General features: G+C 36.7%; 1 protein-coding gene across 1 annotated transcript in view; it reads right to left on the bottom strand.

Moving 5' to 3' along the window:
- Positions 1–15,287, bottom strand: part of LOC115484049 (lipoxygenase homology domain-containing protein 1-like) — a 126,439-nt gene that overhangs the window by 7,125 nt on the left and 104,027 nt on the right. Inside the window, exons 33-40 of the mRNA XM_030227673.2 lie at positions 9,358–9,565; positions 7,659–7,718; positions 7,179–7,357; positions 6,402–6,624; positions 3,095–3,249; positions 2,886–2,961; positions 671–761; positions 168–453 (exon numbers count right to left, since the gene is read on the bottom strand). Coding sequence (XP_030083533.2) covers positions 168–453; positions 671–761; positions 2,886–2,961; positions 3,095–3,249; positions 6,402–6,624; positions 7,179–7,357; positions 7,659–7,718; positions 9,358–9,565 — 1,278 coding nt within the window. The remainder of the gene's footprint in view (positions 1–167; positions 454–670; positions 762–2,885; positions 2,962–3,094; positions 3,250–6,401; positions 6,625–7,178; positions 7,358–7,658; positions 7,719–9,357; positions 9,566–15,287) is intronic.

Raw genomic sequence — 15,287 nt, 5'->3', positions numbered from 1 at the left:
TTCCTTGGTGAATCTGGTGGAAAGAAGAAACACAGGGTGAGCTGAGATTCATGTAGTGATGTGGATAACAGAATAAATGCCTCAAGTCTTCTAAAGAACTTGCATTGATTTAATGTCTGCTTTTCCAGTACAGAAATGGACACAACCTATAAAGTCTGTGTACTCACCTTTCCTCTTTCAAAGGGGTTTTGATGCTCCAGTGACTGAGAGAGTTGAAATACCTCAGATTTATCCTCATTCCCAAATAAAATAATGTGCACATTGGCATCGGTCCCTGCTCCTCTTTTGTCACCTGTATACACCTTAATAGTATACTCTGTCAAATGTTTTGCTTTACTTCCTTCTTTATTCAAGTTGTTATCTATGTCATTCTTTTGTTTCTCTCCTCTCAAAACAAAAGATCTTGGAATTTCTCTCTGTATTTTGGGCTTATTTGCATTCACAGAAAATTCTCTGAAAAACAGAACCACATATGGTTTTGGTAAGTAAATAATATGTTAAATAAAAAAGAAATCCTCTTAATTTATGTGAAACAGCTAAAGATGGACATATTTTTAAAATATCTATTGAGAGAATCACTCTATGGCATTTACTTTAATTCAGTGTCTGCTCAGTGTTTTCAATTAATATGCTATTAAAAATCATTACTAGCTTTACACAATATACTTACTCATTCACTTCAAATACATAGATAGGATGTTCCTTAGGATGTTCCTTCACAGCTTCTTGCACATGCAGTTTTTTGATGTCCAGTTTGCAGTCTGCAAAGAAGGAAAGAGAATATAGTGAAAATGTTCCATTGCATGACAAGAAATTAGGTAGGGTGGTGTTGGTGTAATGATGGCACTCTTACTATGTGAAAACTTCATTTTTTCATTAATTTCGGAATGCCAACAACTTAGTTGAAAGTGCTGGAATGACTACAAGATCCTTTATTTTGTTCCTATTTGTAAGCCTCAACTTAGAAATTTATGAGTATTTCCTTTGTCTTGGTGAAGCAAAGGAGTGTTGTCCTCACTGTCCTTAGATGGGCATGCAGAAAAGCTTCAGCATGACTCAGGTGGGCACATTTGAGAAGGAGGAGCAGAAATGAAGGTCTGTTGCTTCCTCCTCAGTGACTGCTTGACAAGAGGACTGGAGCACCATTCCACATGCAGCACAAAGAGAATGTCATTAGGTGGCAGGTAGGAAGGGAGTTCAGCAGCTCACTGTATCACTCTGCTGTTTGGGAAACATTGCTCTCTGACTTACACTCCTTTTTGAATTTTTGCTGGGGGCTTCAGCTGCATGGCCTGAGTGCCTTGCCACTACTTAGTCTATGGCAAAATAAGAGAAAATGAAGATTATTCATTTTCCCTTCTATTATTTGTAGCTTCAGCCCTGTTCAACAAACTGCATTCCAATCTCTTCTGCCACTATCCAATTCTCTTTAATTATATCAATAGGCTTCTGTGGAGGAATCTAGAACATTGTGTTACACTCACGACCTGCCAAGATGAGTGCATAGAGAGAGTCAGAAGATTCAGGAAGGTACCATGAACCATCTGATCTTAAAAACTTGCTCTCATAAGGAGTAAAAAAAAAAAAAAAAAAAAAAAGCATAAATGCACTAGAGAACATTGCCTGGACTGATCAGTCCTGCAGGGTATATGTGATTTTTTAGAGATTTTATGGGATTTGAGATTTTTGGTTCAAAGTCTAGGTCCAAACTAGTCTCAGTTCAAACAAGTCTAGTTACAATATGGACACCCTTACTCATCTGAAGTGTTTTATCATCTAAGTAACTCCTTTGGAAAAAATACCTGTTAAGCATCATCTCAGTCCTGCCTTCATAACACACACAGAGGCAATGAGCCCAATGACCCTTCTTTGTGAACTGTGTTTTCAAACCCGAGTGGAAAAGTCTCTCCTGTCACGTTCTCCGTGGTGCCCTTTGGCTACCCACAATTGTCACAGTCAGTGACTGTCACTCAGACAGATGGCTGCAGTTAACTTCCACCACTGCAGCTGCGGGAAACAGAAGCAGTGAGCTGCACGCCTTGCTCCCTGCAGCAGCATGGCAGGGCTGTCCCTGTCCTTCCCTTCCCCTCTAGAGCAACTGCAACCCCACACCGTGTCCCTCTGGGGGTGACCTGTGCTGGGCACGGGAGGAGTGACCAGCCAAGGAGTTTGTGCCCAAATGTCACCTCGCATACTTGGTTGGAACCAGGTGCTGAAAGGTTTTATGAGGAGCCTCCAGATGAGCAAAAAAAAAAAAACAAGAAGACAGATAAAGTGCAAACATAGAACTCTTGCTTCCCTAGAAAACTGTCTGAAAATGGTCAAGTGTAGTGCAGAGCAATGATTTGCAATTATAGAGCAAATTTCATTAATGAATTTCAAAAAACTTTATAATTAATTCTTTGAATTAGTAGCGCGATAGCCATCCTAGATATAAAGCAGAGAGATGTTGAGGTCAGGACAATTTTAAGGAAGTTCAGTGACAAAACTTGCTGACTGCCAAACAGAGGTAAAAATTCCTTCTGAATGTCAGAGGGAGAAAACTGAACTGGGGGGGAAACAGTGAGAATAATTGAATCACAGAAGGAAAGTTAAACAATAACAATTTCTTACTTGAGCAATAATTATTCTCCTAGATAACTTCTTAGTAGAGCATGTATTAGGTGCAGAGTACAATTATATTCATCTTCATTTACTTTCTTGATGCAAAAATGTTATAACTTTTAGATCTCAGGGTTTTAATTTTTTATAAAACACCACCCTTTAGAAAAAATAGCCAAAAAGAATTAACTAGGATTTAAATCTGCCAGTGACTTTGTTGCCTTTAACAGGAGGCTAGCCGTGTGATTTACATTACTGACTTTAGAAAGTAAAAGGTATTTTACCTGTTTTACTGCTGATCAAAAGAACAATTTTTTCCAGTTCTCCCAAGTCAACAGCATCCACCATAACTAGAAAGGACTAAAATAAAATTATTCAGTATTGGAATATAAAACCATGTTTCTTAACTGTATGGGGAAATTTGAAAATAATATAAAAGGAAGTATAAGAATGGATTAAAGAGTAAATTTTAAAATACCTTAAGACAGAGTACCTCATTTTGCTCTCCCTGCTGTACATTCTGCAATGACTGGAGAAGGGATCTGTCTCCTGTGTCACCATGAGTACCATAGATACATGCAGTCATATGCACTAAATTTCTCTCATTAAAAATATTTCTTGAAAATACTGTTAGATGATATGTAACCACTGCAATATCAAGGAAAAAGAGATCTTGTCAAGACTGTGCCTCAGCCTTGCCCAGCAGTTTGACAATATGGTATTCTACAGTCAGTTATAATTAAAATTCCAGCACTTGAAAATAATAACAAAACTCAAAATTTTTGCAATTTTTCTTCATAATTTTTTGTTTTGCCACCATCTCTCAGAAATTTGAGAAGTGAGGCTGGACCAGCTCAAAACAGAAGTGAAAGGATTGCATTTGGAAGGTTTAATTCTTGGATCACTGTGTCAAAAAGCAGCAAGAGTGGACCAGCCCTTCAAGAGTAGACAAGGTGGAAGCTGAGCACAGCCCCAGCTCAGGCAGTGCCCTCTCTGACCAGGTTCTGCAGCATCTGCATGAGGCAGGCAGAGCTGTCCAGAGTCCCAGATGCAGCAAACAATGAAAAAGACCTGGGATCCATCCAGGGATTGAGCTGGGGGCAGAAGGAGAAAGGGCCAGAGAATAAGTCTACAACATAGGTCCAAAGTCTGTTGAGGAGAGCGGGGGAGAGATGCACATAACGTGGCTCAGGCATGATCCAACTGGGGCATCCTCTGCCCATCATGGCTGGAGGTTCCAGGGGAGTCCAGCCAAGGCAAGTTGGGTCTGTGGCCCTGATGCACTGGAGTCAAGTGGAGAGGTTGCTTTCATGAGCTTTGGATCAGATCATACAGTGGGTAGCACTGGGAGAGCCCGTTGTATGGAGGAGGGCAATAGAGGGAGATTGATGTAGGCAAGGATAGGAGGGCTAAAATGCTCAAATTGTGATCTTTGTTTGGGTAGTGTGACCCGATCACAAGAGTAGCAACCAAGCTTTTGTCTCTCTAGTGTACTGAATAAATTGGAAAGGGGAAAGACTAAAGGAATCTCTGAAAAGAAATGACACACAACAAGGGTAATATATATGAATGTTACAACTCCATTAATTTTATAAGATTCTAATTATTTCATTAGATTGATATGAGTTATGCTTCTTAAAATTTTGGGAATAATCAGCTTGAAAGTAGCATAATAGGGTTTTTTTCACCTTTTCATTATTTAATTGTTTTGCCTCAAAAACTACAGTAGTGCAAAATTGACCTTCTGAACAGCCCTGTGTGTGAGAGGAGAGAGACAGCACCATGTCATCCCTGGGGATTCCTGAGGTGTAAACATCTCAAAGGAAGGTACAGGAAAGGGAAACTACTTATGTATATACTCAGCTGGAGGCCTTTGCTCATTAATACACCCAAAGGCACAAGTGTGCACTGCCAGATCTCCAGGGTCTGTACTCTATCAGCTGCATTTTGATGGCTTCAATTAGCCATTAGCAAGTGTTTCATCACAATCCCAAGCATAATTTTTTTTAAAAGGAAAATATAACTGAGATAAAATACTAAGGCACTCTATGAATACCAGAGCTGTATCTGAAACTTAACATCACAAGGCTTCAGGTTATGGTGAGTGTGATTAGCTGCTTTCCATTCCAATTAATACAATACTGGTTTTGCTTTTATCTGATAAAAGGGAGAAAATAAATTAGGTTTAGAAAGCTGTCAAAAAGCATATCTGGTTTTCACAATAAATTGGGAGTAAATTTGTCTCTAAAGATCACTTTAAACTCCACGTGTACCACCTGCTGTGGAGCTGCTTAAAGCTCTCTTGGACATAAATGGCAAAGATTTGGGGGAATCACTGTCCTAGATTTTTTTTTCACTGGTTACAAATACCTCCTTGAAAATATCTAAAGCATGGGTGAAAAGAAATAAAAACCACAAAAATTAGCTTTCATTTGTTCTTTCTTTTACCTAAACTTATAGATAACATAACACCTATTCCTTGTTTTTGATGGTTTTTTGTCTCTTGATTTCAGAATAGTTGCAAAGAACAAAAAATATTACCGGGGGGAAAAAAAAAGCAAAGAATGGGGAAATTATTTTTTCAACAAAGACGTCAGTGGCAGAGACACAGCCAAGGTCATAAGGACTCCAGTCTCATCCCCACTCTATCACCCACGCTGCATCTTTCTATCCTCATTTCTTTGCCTTGTACCTGTATCCTGAATACTTCTGCATGTGACAGTGATCAGTCCTTTGCAAGGGGTGCACTCATGTGCTTTATGTTAATCTGAAGGTCCTCTTTGTTTCAATCTTGTGTGTAGGAGATGAAAGCCATTGAGCCCTGTTCTGTACACACTTACTTGTGTAAGTGGTCAAGTGCAAATAACACCTCTAAGCAATATAAAATCTAAAGCCTAGACACAAATTTTAGATTTTCAATTGCATCCAAAATATGCAAAATAACCCCGAACTTCAACCTCTCTTACTTCTACTGAGATTATTCACGTACTTACTTTTGGAGGCATTCAGAGACCTCACTGAAACTGGGCCATAAGTTCCAATCCAAAGTGTGTTGGGGTAGTTCATTTTACATCTACTTCAGCTCACTTTAGATGAGCTGACTTATTTCTTACCCAAATAATAAATTTGTCTTCTGCATGAAACCCAGGGACAAATTATTTGAATATTAAGTATTATTATTTGGTCTGTTAATTAAGTTAGTATTTGTTCCATCATATGGCAGCATTCAGTAAGCATCACATTAGGGAATAGGGTGGATTTCAGGTGAAAAGATTTCTTTTATTTTTCTTAACCAAGGTGACAAATGTAAGAATTGTTGAGCTAATTTTAGGAGGCATAAATATTTGGAGTAAATCAAGGTAATAAAGCTGAAGCTTATATGTAGTTTTGAGCTGTTATTTACTGAGAATATTTGTTTGGAATGTGAGAACAAACAACAAAATCGCTTAATAGTAAATGAACTATAAAAAATCATGTTGTTAATGTCAGCAATATGAGCAGCTGAGGACTAAACAAAAGAGAATAAAAATATTACAATAGTGCAAGAAAAGAATATTTCTTATAAACTGTTCTTTGTAGCATGTAATAATGCTTCTGTGCAATCAAGTGGTTATTGCAGTTCCCACTTTATGGTACAGAAATTAAACTGAGTGGGTAATATTTTCCTTTATACCTTTTAACTTCTTATCATTAAATAAAGACAATAAAAAATTTCTGTTTTGATAAAGGTTTCTAATGTAATACTAGGACATGTTAATCTCCTGAACCACTCTACTGCTTTGAAGTAGATTTATACCTACCAGAAAGTGCTTCTTTTAATGGCCACAGTATAGGGAATTCAATCCATCTGTCTCCATTAGGAGGAAGAGGAAGTGTTTTATTTATGGTGAGACTAAAGGTATCCAGGGTTGATGTGTTCTGTATTTTAAAGTGATGAAGAGACAACTGGGATATATTGTTTTCCAAACTCTGGAGACCAAGCCTTACTTTATAAAGCATTCCCAGATCAGATGGCAAATGTATCTAGGAATCAAGAAAACAATGAGTTAGGATCCCAACAGAGGTGTGCAGATAAATGCACAGGTAGTTTACAGGAAGAGAGGAAGTTGGCTCTAAAGGAGTCAGCACAGTCCTGCACCCATTTGCATCAGGCTTGGTGCTAAAAGTGCCATTCACTTCAAAAGCAGCAGAACCAGGTTGACTGCAGGCACTTAAGGACATTTTAGCTTTATCCTCTAGGGGCATTCGTTGTAATTGTTCTATCAAATTCAAATTACATACGCCAATGATTTCTAATGTGAATAAGTAATGTTAATGTCATTTAAAATGATATGCATTATTAACTATGACTATTTGTTGGGGAAAAAAAGAATATGCTTGATCATCATGAACTTGAGAAAGCTAGAAATTAAAAATAAAATATGGTATGTGACTGAAAACTTCAGCTCTGGTTTTCTTGAATGTTTAAGCAATAATACAAATACTAAAAACAATATTTACAGCACTACATTATTATTTCTCTTTAAAATGAAACTCAAAGGAAATTTAAATATAGGCAAATCTATATATTATTTTACATCATATGTTATTTGTTTCTCAGTCTGATGTTCCACTTTGTTTTCCATGGAAACTGGATTTGACTTGCCGTTGCTTCCATAAAAAACCATAACCATCTTGGATATATTTTCTGACAACTTTTCAAATTCTGATTTTGTTTCTTCTTGATGCTTTGAGAAATAAATCCTCCATCTGCCTTCTGAACAAATAAAATAAGGAAAATAAAAAGGGAAAAATATTAAGGATGTTTCTGTTTTCATATATTAACAAAACTATCTGATATAAAATTTCTTAGACATGCCTTGTTCTACATGGGGAACATTATTTTATAAGCATGTCACCTGGGTATTGAGCAGCTCCCTACGTTCGTTGCCATTTTTTACAGAGGGGAAACTATTGTCAGTACTGGTAAGTATAATGACATATTTGATTAAAATATTCTCACATGATTATTTCAAAACTGATTAATGAAAAAGTCAATGTAATGATAGAAGGTATACCTGAATTCATTTGCTCTCTTCCTAAAGGCCAGGCAGATGTATTCCTCCTCTCTAGAACTTCTAATTAAAAAAAAAAAAAAAAGATAATACTTTTGTAGAACAGTGTCTATATGATAATAAAGGTCTGTATTCATGTACAGTGAGACAATTGGCTGGGTATTATATCATTTAGATTAAAGATTTAACTAGGAAATGTACAGTGTGATTTTCTGTTTAAGCATCATCTAAATATCATCCTATTAAATAAACTGTCTCTAGGGCTGGCTCTTTACTAGGGAAATGGTAGTAACATGAAGATTCAAGTATTTATCATTTTGAAGCATTTCTCTTTCATTTGTACAATTTATGCTCTGGATGAATGAGCACTAATTGGATGTCTTTAATGTCCATTCTAGAGGTTGATGTTCCTCCCACAGATATGAGTCCCCACTGATTTCATCGGGATTTGCTATAGATCAAAGCTGCCTGTAAACTTTAGGTAGTGACCTGAACTGAAAATGAGAAGACTTCTTTTGAGTTCATAACCAAGACTGGATTTGCCAATTATTGTATAAAGAAACTCACATTTGTCCAAATCAATGAAGGAACATTTGTCCAAATCAATGAAGTTTAGTAGAAGCAGAACTAAATATTACCTTTCTTTTTTTTTCTTTTCAGAGATGTCCCAACATACAAACTAAACCAAAGCTGAAATTATTTGGTTTTGCACATGAACAGTTTCCTCCTTTTTTTTTCTGGTTTCAAATGAACAAAAGTTAGAGATCATACAACAGAGGAAATCAATTGAACTAGAATCTTCTTCTGTCTCAAGAGGCTATTGCTGGACAAGTGCCAGCAAATGCCCAGGGAGTTAGGAAGAATAAATCTAGAACATGTTTTGTAATCCAAGGAGTTAAGAAGAATAAATCTAGACCATGTTTTGTAATCCAAGGACTCATCTATATTGTCAATTAATTTCTCTGAGAGGCGGGAGAATAAATACATCTGTCTTAGAGGTACATTCAGGGCTGTGGTGCCTACTGTTCTGGTTGGAGTGTGTTGTGGTTCCTCCCAGCTTGCCCACCAGATTGTGTTGAAATCCATACTTGGATTGAAGCCATGACACAGGGAGGGAGAGAGGGTGGGAGGGTGTACATTCCTTTCCTGTCTGGACAAAGAGCCACAGGCAGTGGGCTCAAAACTGCTCCTCTGTGGCCTGACTACTCACATGGAGTCAGTCAAAAGTATCTCCAGTTTCTGACAAAAGTTGTTCAAACAATGTAGCATAAATAATGTAAATTAGTCATCTTGAATACAATGGAGATATTTTCTCCACTGCTTAGACAGAGTTTTCCCCACTTTTTACCTCGCTTTAACTCTGCCTAGCAAGTAACTGGTATTAGAAGCTTAAAAATAGTTTGCAGGTGCAGAAGTAGGACTTGGAGAGGTAGGAATTTGTAAAAAAGGAATAGGACAAATTTCTTGGCATTTACACCACTGAAAATCTGGAGTAACAAAGCAGAAATTATCCTCTGGCAAATTGTGGTTATTTAGTGGTGCTAAAACACAAAGTGTTCAGACACACTAATTCCCTGTATAATGACAATGTTCTACTGGAATATTTTAAATCACAACTTGTTTGTAGAAGCAAATTGTATAGCTGCATTCTCCAGTTTGGACTGAATTTCTTAGCAGATGATAGTTTGAAGATAGTGTTGACCTGTGACATCCAGAGTTACTGAGGCAGATCTTTTTTCATCACGTCTGTCTTTAAGCCATGTTTGAGCCATAAACAGTGTTTCTGTCCCTGAAGATGCTGACTCTTTCACAATAACCTTCTCCAGAAGCCAGTCAGAGCCTCTTCCTTTTTCAACAACCATGCTTTGCAGAATACCAATATCTACTGCCTCCACTTGAAAAATATCCACCTGAAAAATTCAGAATCAGAAGTCAAATGGAAACAGAATCATGTAACTAAATTATCAGTGTAGTTTGAAATACGAAAGGGAGAAGAAAATCAGGATTTTTTCATTAACTCAATAAATAGCAACAGAACCAGAAATGACAAGTTTAACCATGCTAAATGCCTGCAGTAAGAAGTATTTCTTCCCTTTGTGGTTCTGAAATTTCCAGCTAAACCTTCTCTTTGCCCACACAGATTATCAGTTGCCTATGCTTACTTAATGAGAAATTTTCCTCCCCAAAATTGATGTTTAATGATCTACAGGGAATATACTTTAAAAATATCTTACTCTCAACAAAATAGATCTCAAGGGCTATTTCAGGAATAAATACAGGGAATGAGAAGGGTAGAAACAAGCATCACAGAAGGAATCTCTAAAGAAAGAATGACAAACCTGGTTCCAGATTTGGATTAACTTGTAGGATTAGTTTCAATATAAGTAATTGAATGGAAGGAAAAATATTAAATGAAACTGCTGAAATAAGTTCTGCTATTCTCTATCAGTTCAAAAAGCCACAATAATTTTACAATGTTAAGAACACTGAAGTAAGATTCCTAAAGAGAATTGTGACATATCAGACATTCAACACTTTCACAATATCTGATTCTGGCTTTTTGTGAGTGCTACTCTTATTTCCTGTTTCCTCAGCAGAAAAACAGCCATTAAAATCTTGGCACAGAGACTTTACACTTTTTGCTTTATATATTTATGAATTATCATCTCATTTCTACTGGGGTTGATAACTGTAAAATCCAGTGTTATTTGTGATGGAATTTCCAGCATGATTTAAAGAAGCAAAGATGGTTTTGAAGGGAATAGGTAGCAATAATGATGAAAACACTTGAATCCTGAGAAGTCTTGAAGTCTTCCCAACGCAATTCACTCTGAAGTTGCTCTGCCAGAGCAAACCATAAAGGTTTATGCAGAGGTGAAATAGAGAATAGCAGTTCTCTTGCTCCACCACTAACAGTTTTTTTCCTGGATAGGTCTTCCAGCTGAAGAACTGATGAAAGATTTGTCACAAAGATGACCCTAACCAGCTTGAAACTTAATAAGACACAACATAAGCTCAAATGTTGAGCTTAAAATTGCAGATTAGATATGAGCATCCACTTTAAAAAGAATCCCCAGAAAACAAAAAAACTAAAAATTTTTCTTCAAATTTTGTTTCTCGTTTTTCATTACTATCTGTACAGGTGAATTTGAAAGTGTTTGTTTGTGAACCACACCTTTAACAATGTCTTAAAAATAATAATCAGTTACTGATTACTCTATAACTTGTAGACAGAAAGGTCATGCTAGTCAAAAACTGGTACAATGTACCATCTAATCACCACATCTGCATTATCATTCTTAAGCTATCATGTGAAATGGGAAAATGAGACAATGATATTAAGGAAAAAATCTGAAAGAGGCACTTGAATAGCTATTCTTCCTCACAAGGAGTCAAGGTTATCAGTGGCTTAGTGAATCTAACATCAGAGCAAATACATTGGAACAGCTGAAATTCCAGATGGAGTGCAGAACTGCAGGAAAAGAGGCTCCTCTTGATGTTTTCCTTAGCTAAATCAAAAAATTAAGGTTTAGTGTCAACACAACCATTTTATTTTATTACCTATTGGACTAATTTGATGATTGAATACCATTAATTTGAACTCTTAATTTACATTAATTGTGATATTAATTTGATCACTCCTTTATTCCAGCTTTAATTGGATTGGTGAACTTATACCATCATGCCTGAATAAAATGAATTTTTTACACTTATTAAATGAAATGGATTAAAAATACATGCAGTTAGGAGATGACTGAAAAACACAGACTGAAGTAAGAAACATACAAACCCCTGGGTCTATCAGTAAAAAAAAAATATTTTAAGTTCACAAAATGCAAAAAAATTTATCCTAAAATTGCTGCTATTTCTTGCAAATGATAATGCTTATAGTAATGCATGATTGTTGAGGTTTAACCCCAGGCATTATCCAAACCCTACAGAGCTGCTCACTCACCTCCTCACCAGCAAGATCAAGGAGAGAATGAGAATGGTACAATCTAGAAAATTTGAGGGTTGAGATAAAGCTTAATAGAGAAAGCAACAGCCATGCACACAAGCAGAGCAAAACAAGGAATTGATTCAGTGCTTCCCATGGGCAGGCTGGTGTTCAGCTATCTCCAGGAGCAGAACTCGCAGAGGTTACTGAGGAAGAGAAATGCCATCACTCCAAATGTCCTCCTCCCTCCTTCTTCCCCAACTTTCTATTCGGAATGTGATGCCATAAAGTCTGGAATATCCCTTTGGTCAGCTGGGGTCACCTGTCCTGGCTGTGTCTCCTCCCACCCTCCTATGCAGCCCCAGCCCCTCCCCAGTGTGGCAGCACAAAAAGCAGGAAAGGCCCTGGCTCTGTGCAAGCCCTGCTCAGTGATAACAAAAACATCTCTGTGTTATCAGCTCTGTGTTCAGCACAAATCCAAAACACAGCCCCATATCAGCTACTGGGAAGAAAATTAATTCTACCCCAGCTGAAACAAGCACAATTATTTTATTGGAAACACACGAGAAAGCTCTTATCAGATACTTGTTAGAATAATTTCTTTTTAAGAGGAAAGAGTTTTCCAGAGAATAACTAATTTTGTGGCATGATCATCAGCACCTCTAAAAAAATCTGTTGTCAGTGATCCACTCTTGGACAGGAGAGTTAGGAATATAGGAAAACTACAGACAATAATCTGCTGCTTCTAGGCTGTCCCCAGAAGAACAGTTGGGTCTGATTTACATCAAGTTTGATGGTTAACAAACTTTTAGTACTCATTAACTTAGTGACCTCATAAATCAGGGACAGCATGTGCTGTGGGTTATCTATGACCTGGAGGATCCAGCCACAGATAAAAGCAAGTATAGTTGAGACACAAAAGGTTTTCCAATTCCTTTTCCTATGAAAATAAGTATATTTTGATGGAAAAAACATTTGTGAAAAGCTTGATGTTCCGTTTGTGTTAGACACAGTGCTTCATCATTTGTCAGTGTGCCTCTTTAACGAGCTCACTCTGGAGAATGTAAAATCTTAGAAATCCATGGACAAATCTGCAGACTATTCAAACACCTAATAAACTGCAAGTTAAGGAACTATTAAATAGACTAGAAATTGTGTCATCTGGGGTAAACTCCAAGATAATATTTTCTCTTTATGTGTGCATTTGAAAATCTACACAGTGTAATGAGCTTTATTTTAGTCAAGAGACCAAAAAAGAATAAAGAGCAGCAGCTATAATTGTTAGAACTAAAAACAATTGGCTAGAGATAATTTATTTGCTAAATTTAATTCACTTTTCTCCTCTCAAGCTGTCTGCAAACAGATTTTGACATATATTTCATTTTCATTTTATGAAATTCAATTATTATCAATAATTTAGCTAATATTTTTGTAGATTCATCTGAGACCATGGATTAGGCATAAAATTTTCTAAATACTCGAGTTATTGTCAGGTCTTGTACATCACATGATATTCTACCTTTAATTTGACATACAAATGGGGACCTTTGAAATTACAGGAGGGTTAATTCTTCTGCAAAAAGAGAAAGAAAGAGGAAGAAAACACACAGAACATAAGCAAACCTATGGAATATGAAATTTATCTTCATCATTTTCTCCTAGGGAATAAAATTTTAATTGTTTTTTAGTTACTACAAGCAAATTAGGTTTGAACTGAAAAGTCACCTTAAATATTGACAATAATACATATTGTCTAATTCAGCAGAGCTTATATTGAATTTTCTCAGTAGTAAAACAATTTGTATGTATGTACAGCCCACTAAATTTTCTTAATGAACATTGCCTGAAGAAAGAAAGATATTCTCCCAGTCTGAGCAGCTAATACTGACAGTGGTAGAGCCATACATCGTCTGTGACCCAGAAGAGCTGCCCTAGCAAAACCACAATTGGTGCTTTTCATACTTCTTGGCTAAGAAAATAAGGACTAAAAAATCCCTTTATAACAATAATTCCAGCAATCCTTTCAGAATATTCAGAGTTTGGGGGTTTTTTCTTAACTCCTTTTCAGATTTTCTTCAAATGTTTATTTTTTTTTCCAGGAACCCACGTTTTGAGCCTTTTCTTTGAATCTATGACCCAGTTTGCTATGACTTTATTCAGTACTCTTCTGTGACAGTGCTGACAACATATCACTGTCTGCAGCAGCTGCAATAGCTCTTGTAACAGAAGAAGCATTTGAACAGTCACTGTGCAATATTTACCTTTATAAATGCCAATCATTTTACAGGCTTGGTATTGAGACTTGATGGTTGGTTAATGATGATATTCCCAGAAGAGCTGAAAATGGCAAGTCAAGACACACCATATGCTTCATTTCATCAACCTGTATGCACAAGTGATTTCCCATACTGCTAATGTTAGTATCATTTTAATAGGCTTTTATTGGAAAAGGAGTCAGAGTGTCTAGATAAAGGACCTTTTCTATTAAGCTTAGTGAACCTATTGATTTGCTGCCTGATTATTTTGATCTCACTTGTTAATCTGGAGAAACTCCACTGAAAACAAAGGAGTTTTAACACAGGTAGGCAAAATAAAGGCCCCCTGTAACATTGAGCCTAATCAGAAATGGTGTGTAAACATTCCTGGAAAGAGAGAAAAAAGAGAAAAATTACTTTTGCCCCTTCAGACTGTGGTCCTGTGGGCTCTTCCAGTTGTGCAGAACAGAACCTCTCCACCCTGTCCCAAATGCTTGTCACATCACTGCCTTCTCTTAGATGGACATTATCACCTTTTTAGTTGGGCCAGGGCTACCACAAAATCAGCTCCAGCAAAATTTTATCGAGACAGAGCAAGTGAAAAAGCCCAAATCACTAATGATATGAACTGCTTAAACTAAATAAACATTTGGACAGAGCAAATGTCACTGTGCCAGCAGACTTCAGAGGTGGAAATGTTGGGTGGTAAGCAGCAGTGATGACAAGCACAGGTAGCAGTATTACCTTGGCTCAGCTCAGTGGAAGGATGGACAATGCCTCTGACTGTGCCCTCACTGCCTTGTAGTGTTCTGTATGCTTCTTTAAAAATGCTTATTTAAAAACAAGGTTTTCATGCATTTGAAAAAGCCAACCCTGAATTTCCTTCTAGACTCACATTTCTGCAAGCATGATCTTGTATCATGTTAAATTCTTAGCTATAAATTCATTGAAAATTTCTACCTCTGCATGAAAAAAGTAACATAATTTATAATGAATGAATCATTCGAGGTTTCTGATAACCCACCTTCATCATAGTCTTCAACAAGATTGGTGAAGAATCAGTGAAAGAATAGGGGTACTAAAAAACCCCAAATATATTTGCCCTGAACTGATCTTATGTTAACACTCTTAGTATAACTGGACAGAAATCTTTTTGGAACAAGATTTCTATGCCCAAAACAGCAACAGGAGTAAGAAAGAATAGAGACATTTTATAATGATCAGTAGCTATGAACATTCTGCTAACTAGGTAAAGACATTTCAATCAGACTTTAAAATGTGTTTAATAAAATGAAAAAGGACTGCAACATAGATCAGTATCATCAGCCACATCCAAAGCTGTAATCATAAATTATATCAAACAAAAGAGATTTAAAAATCAAGTAAAAGCAGCAACAAAACACAAACAAACATAAGACAGTCATCATTTTGGACAGATTC

Source organism: Serinus canaria, chromosome 2 (genome assembly GCF_022539315.1).
Source record: "Serinus canaria isolate serCan28SL12 chromosome 2, serCan2020, whole genome shotgun sequence".
Classification (NCBI taxonomy): Eukaryota; Metazoa; Chordata; class Aves; order Passeriformes; family Fringillidae; genus Serinus; species Serinus canaria.
This window is presented reverse-complemented; position numbering and strand designations above follow the sequence as displayed.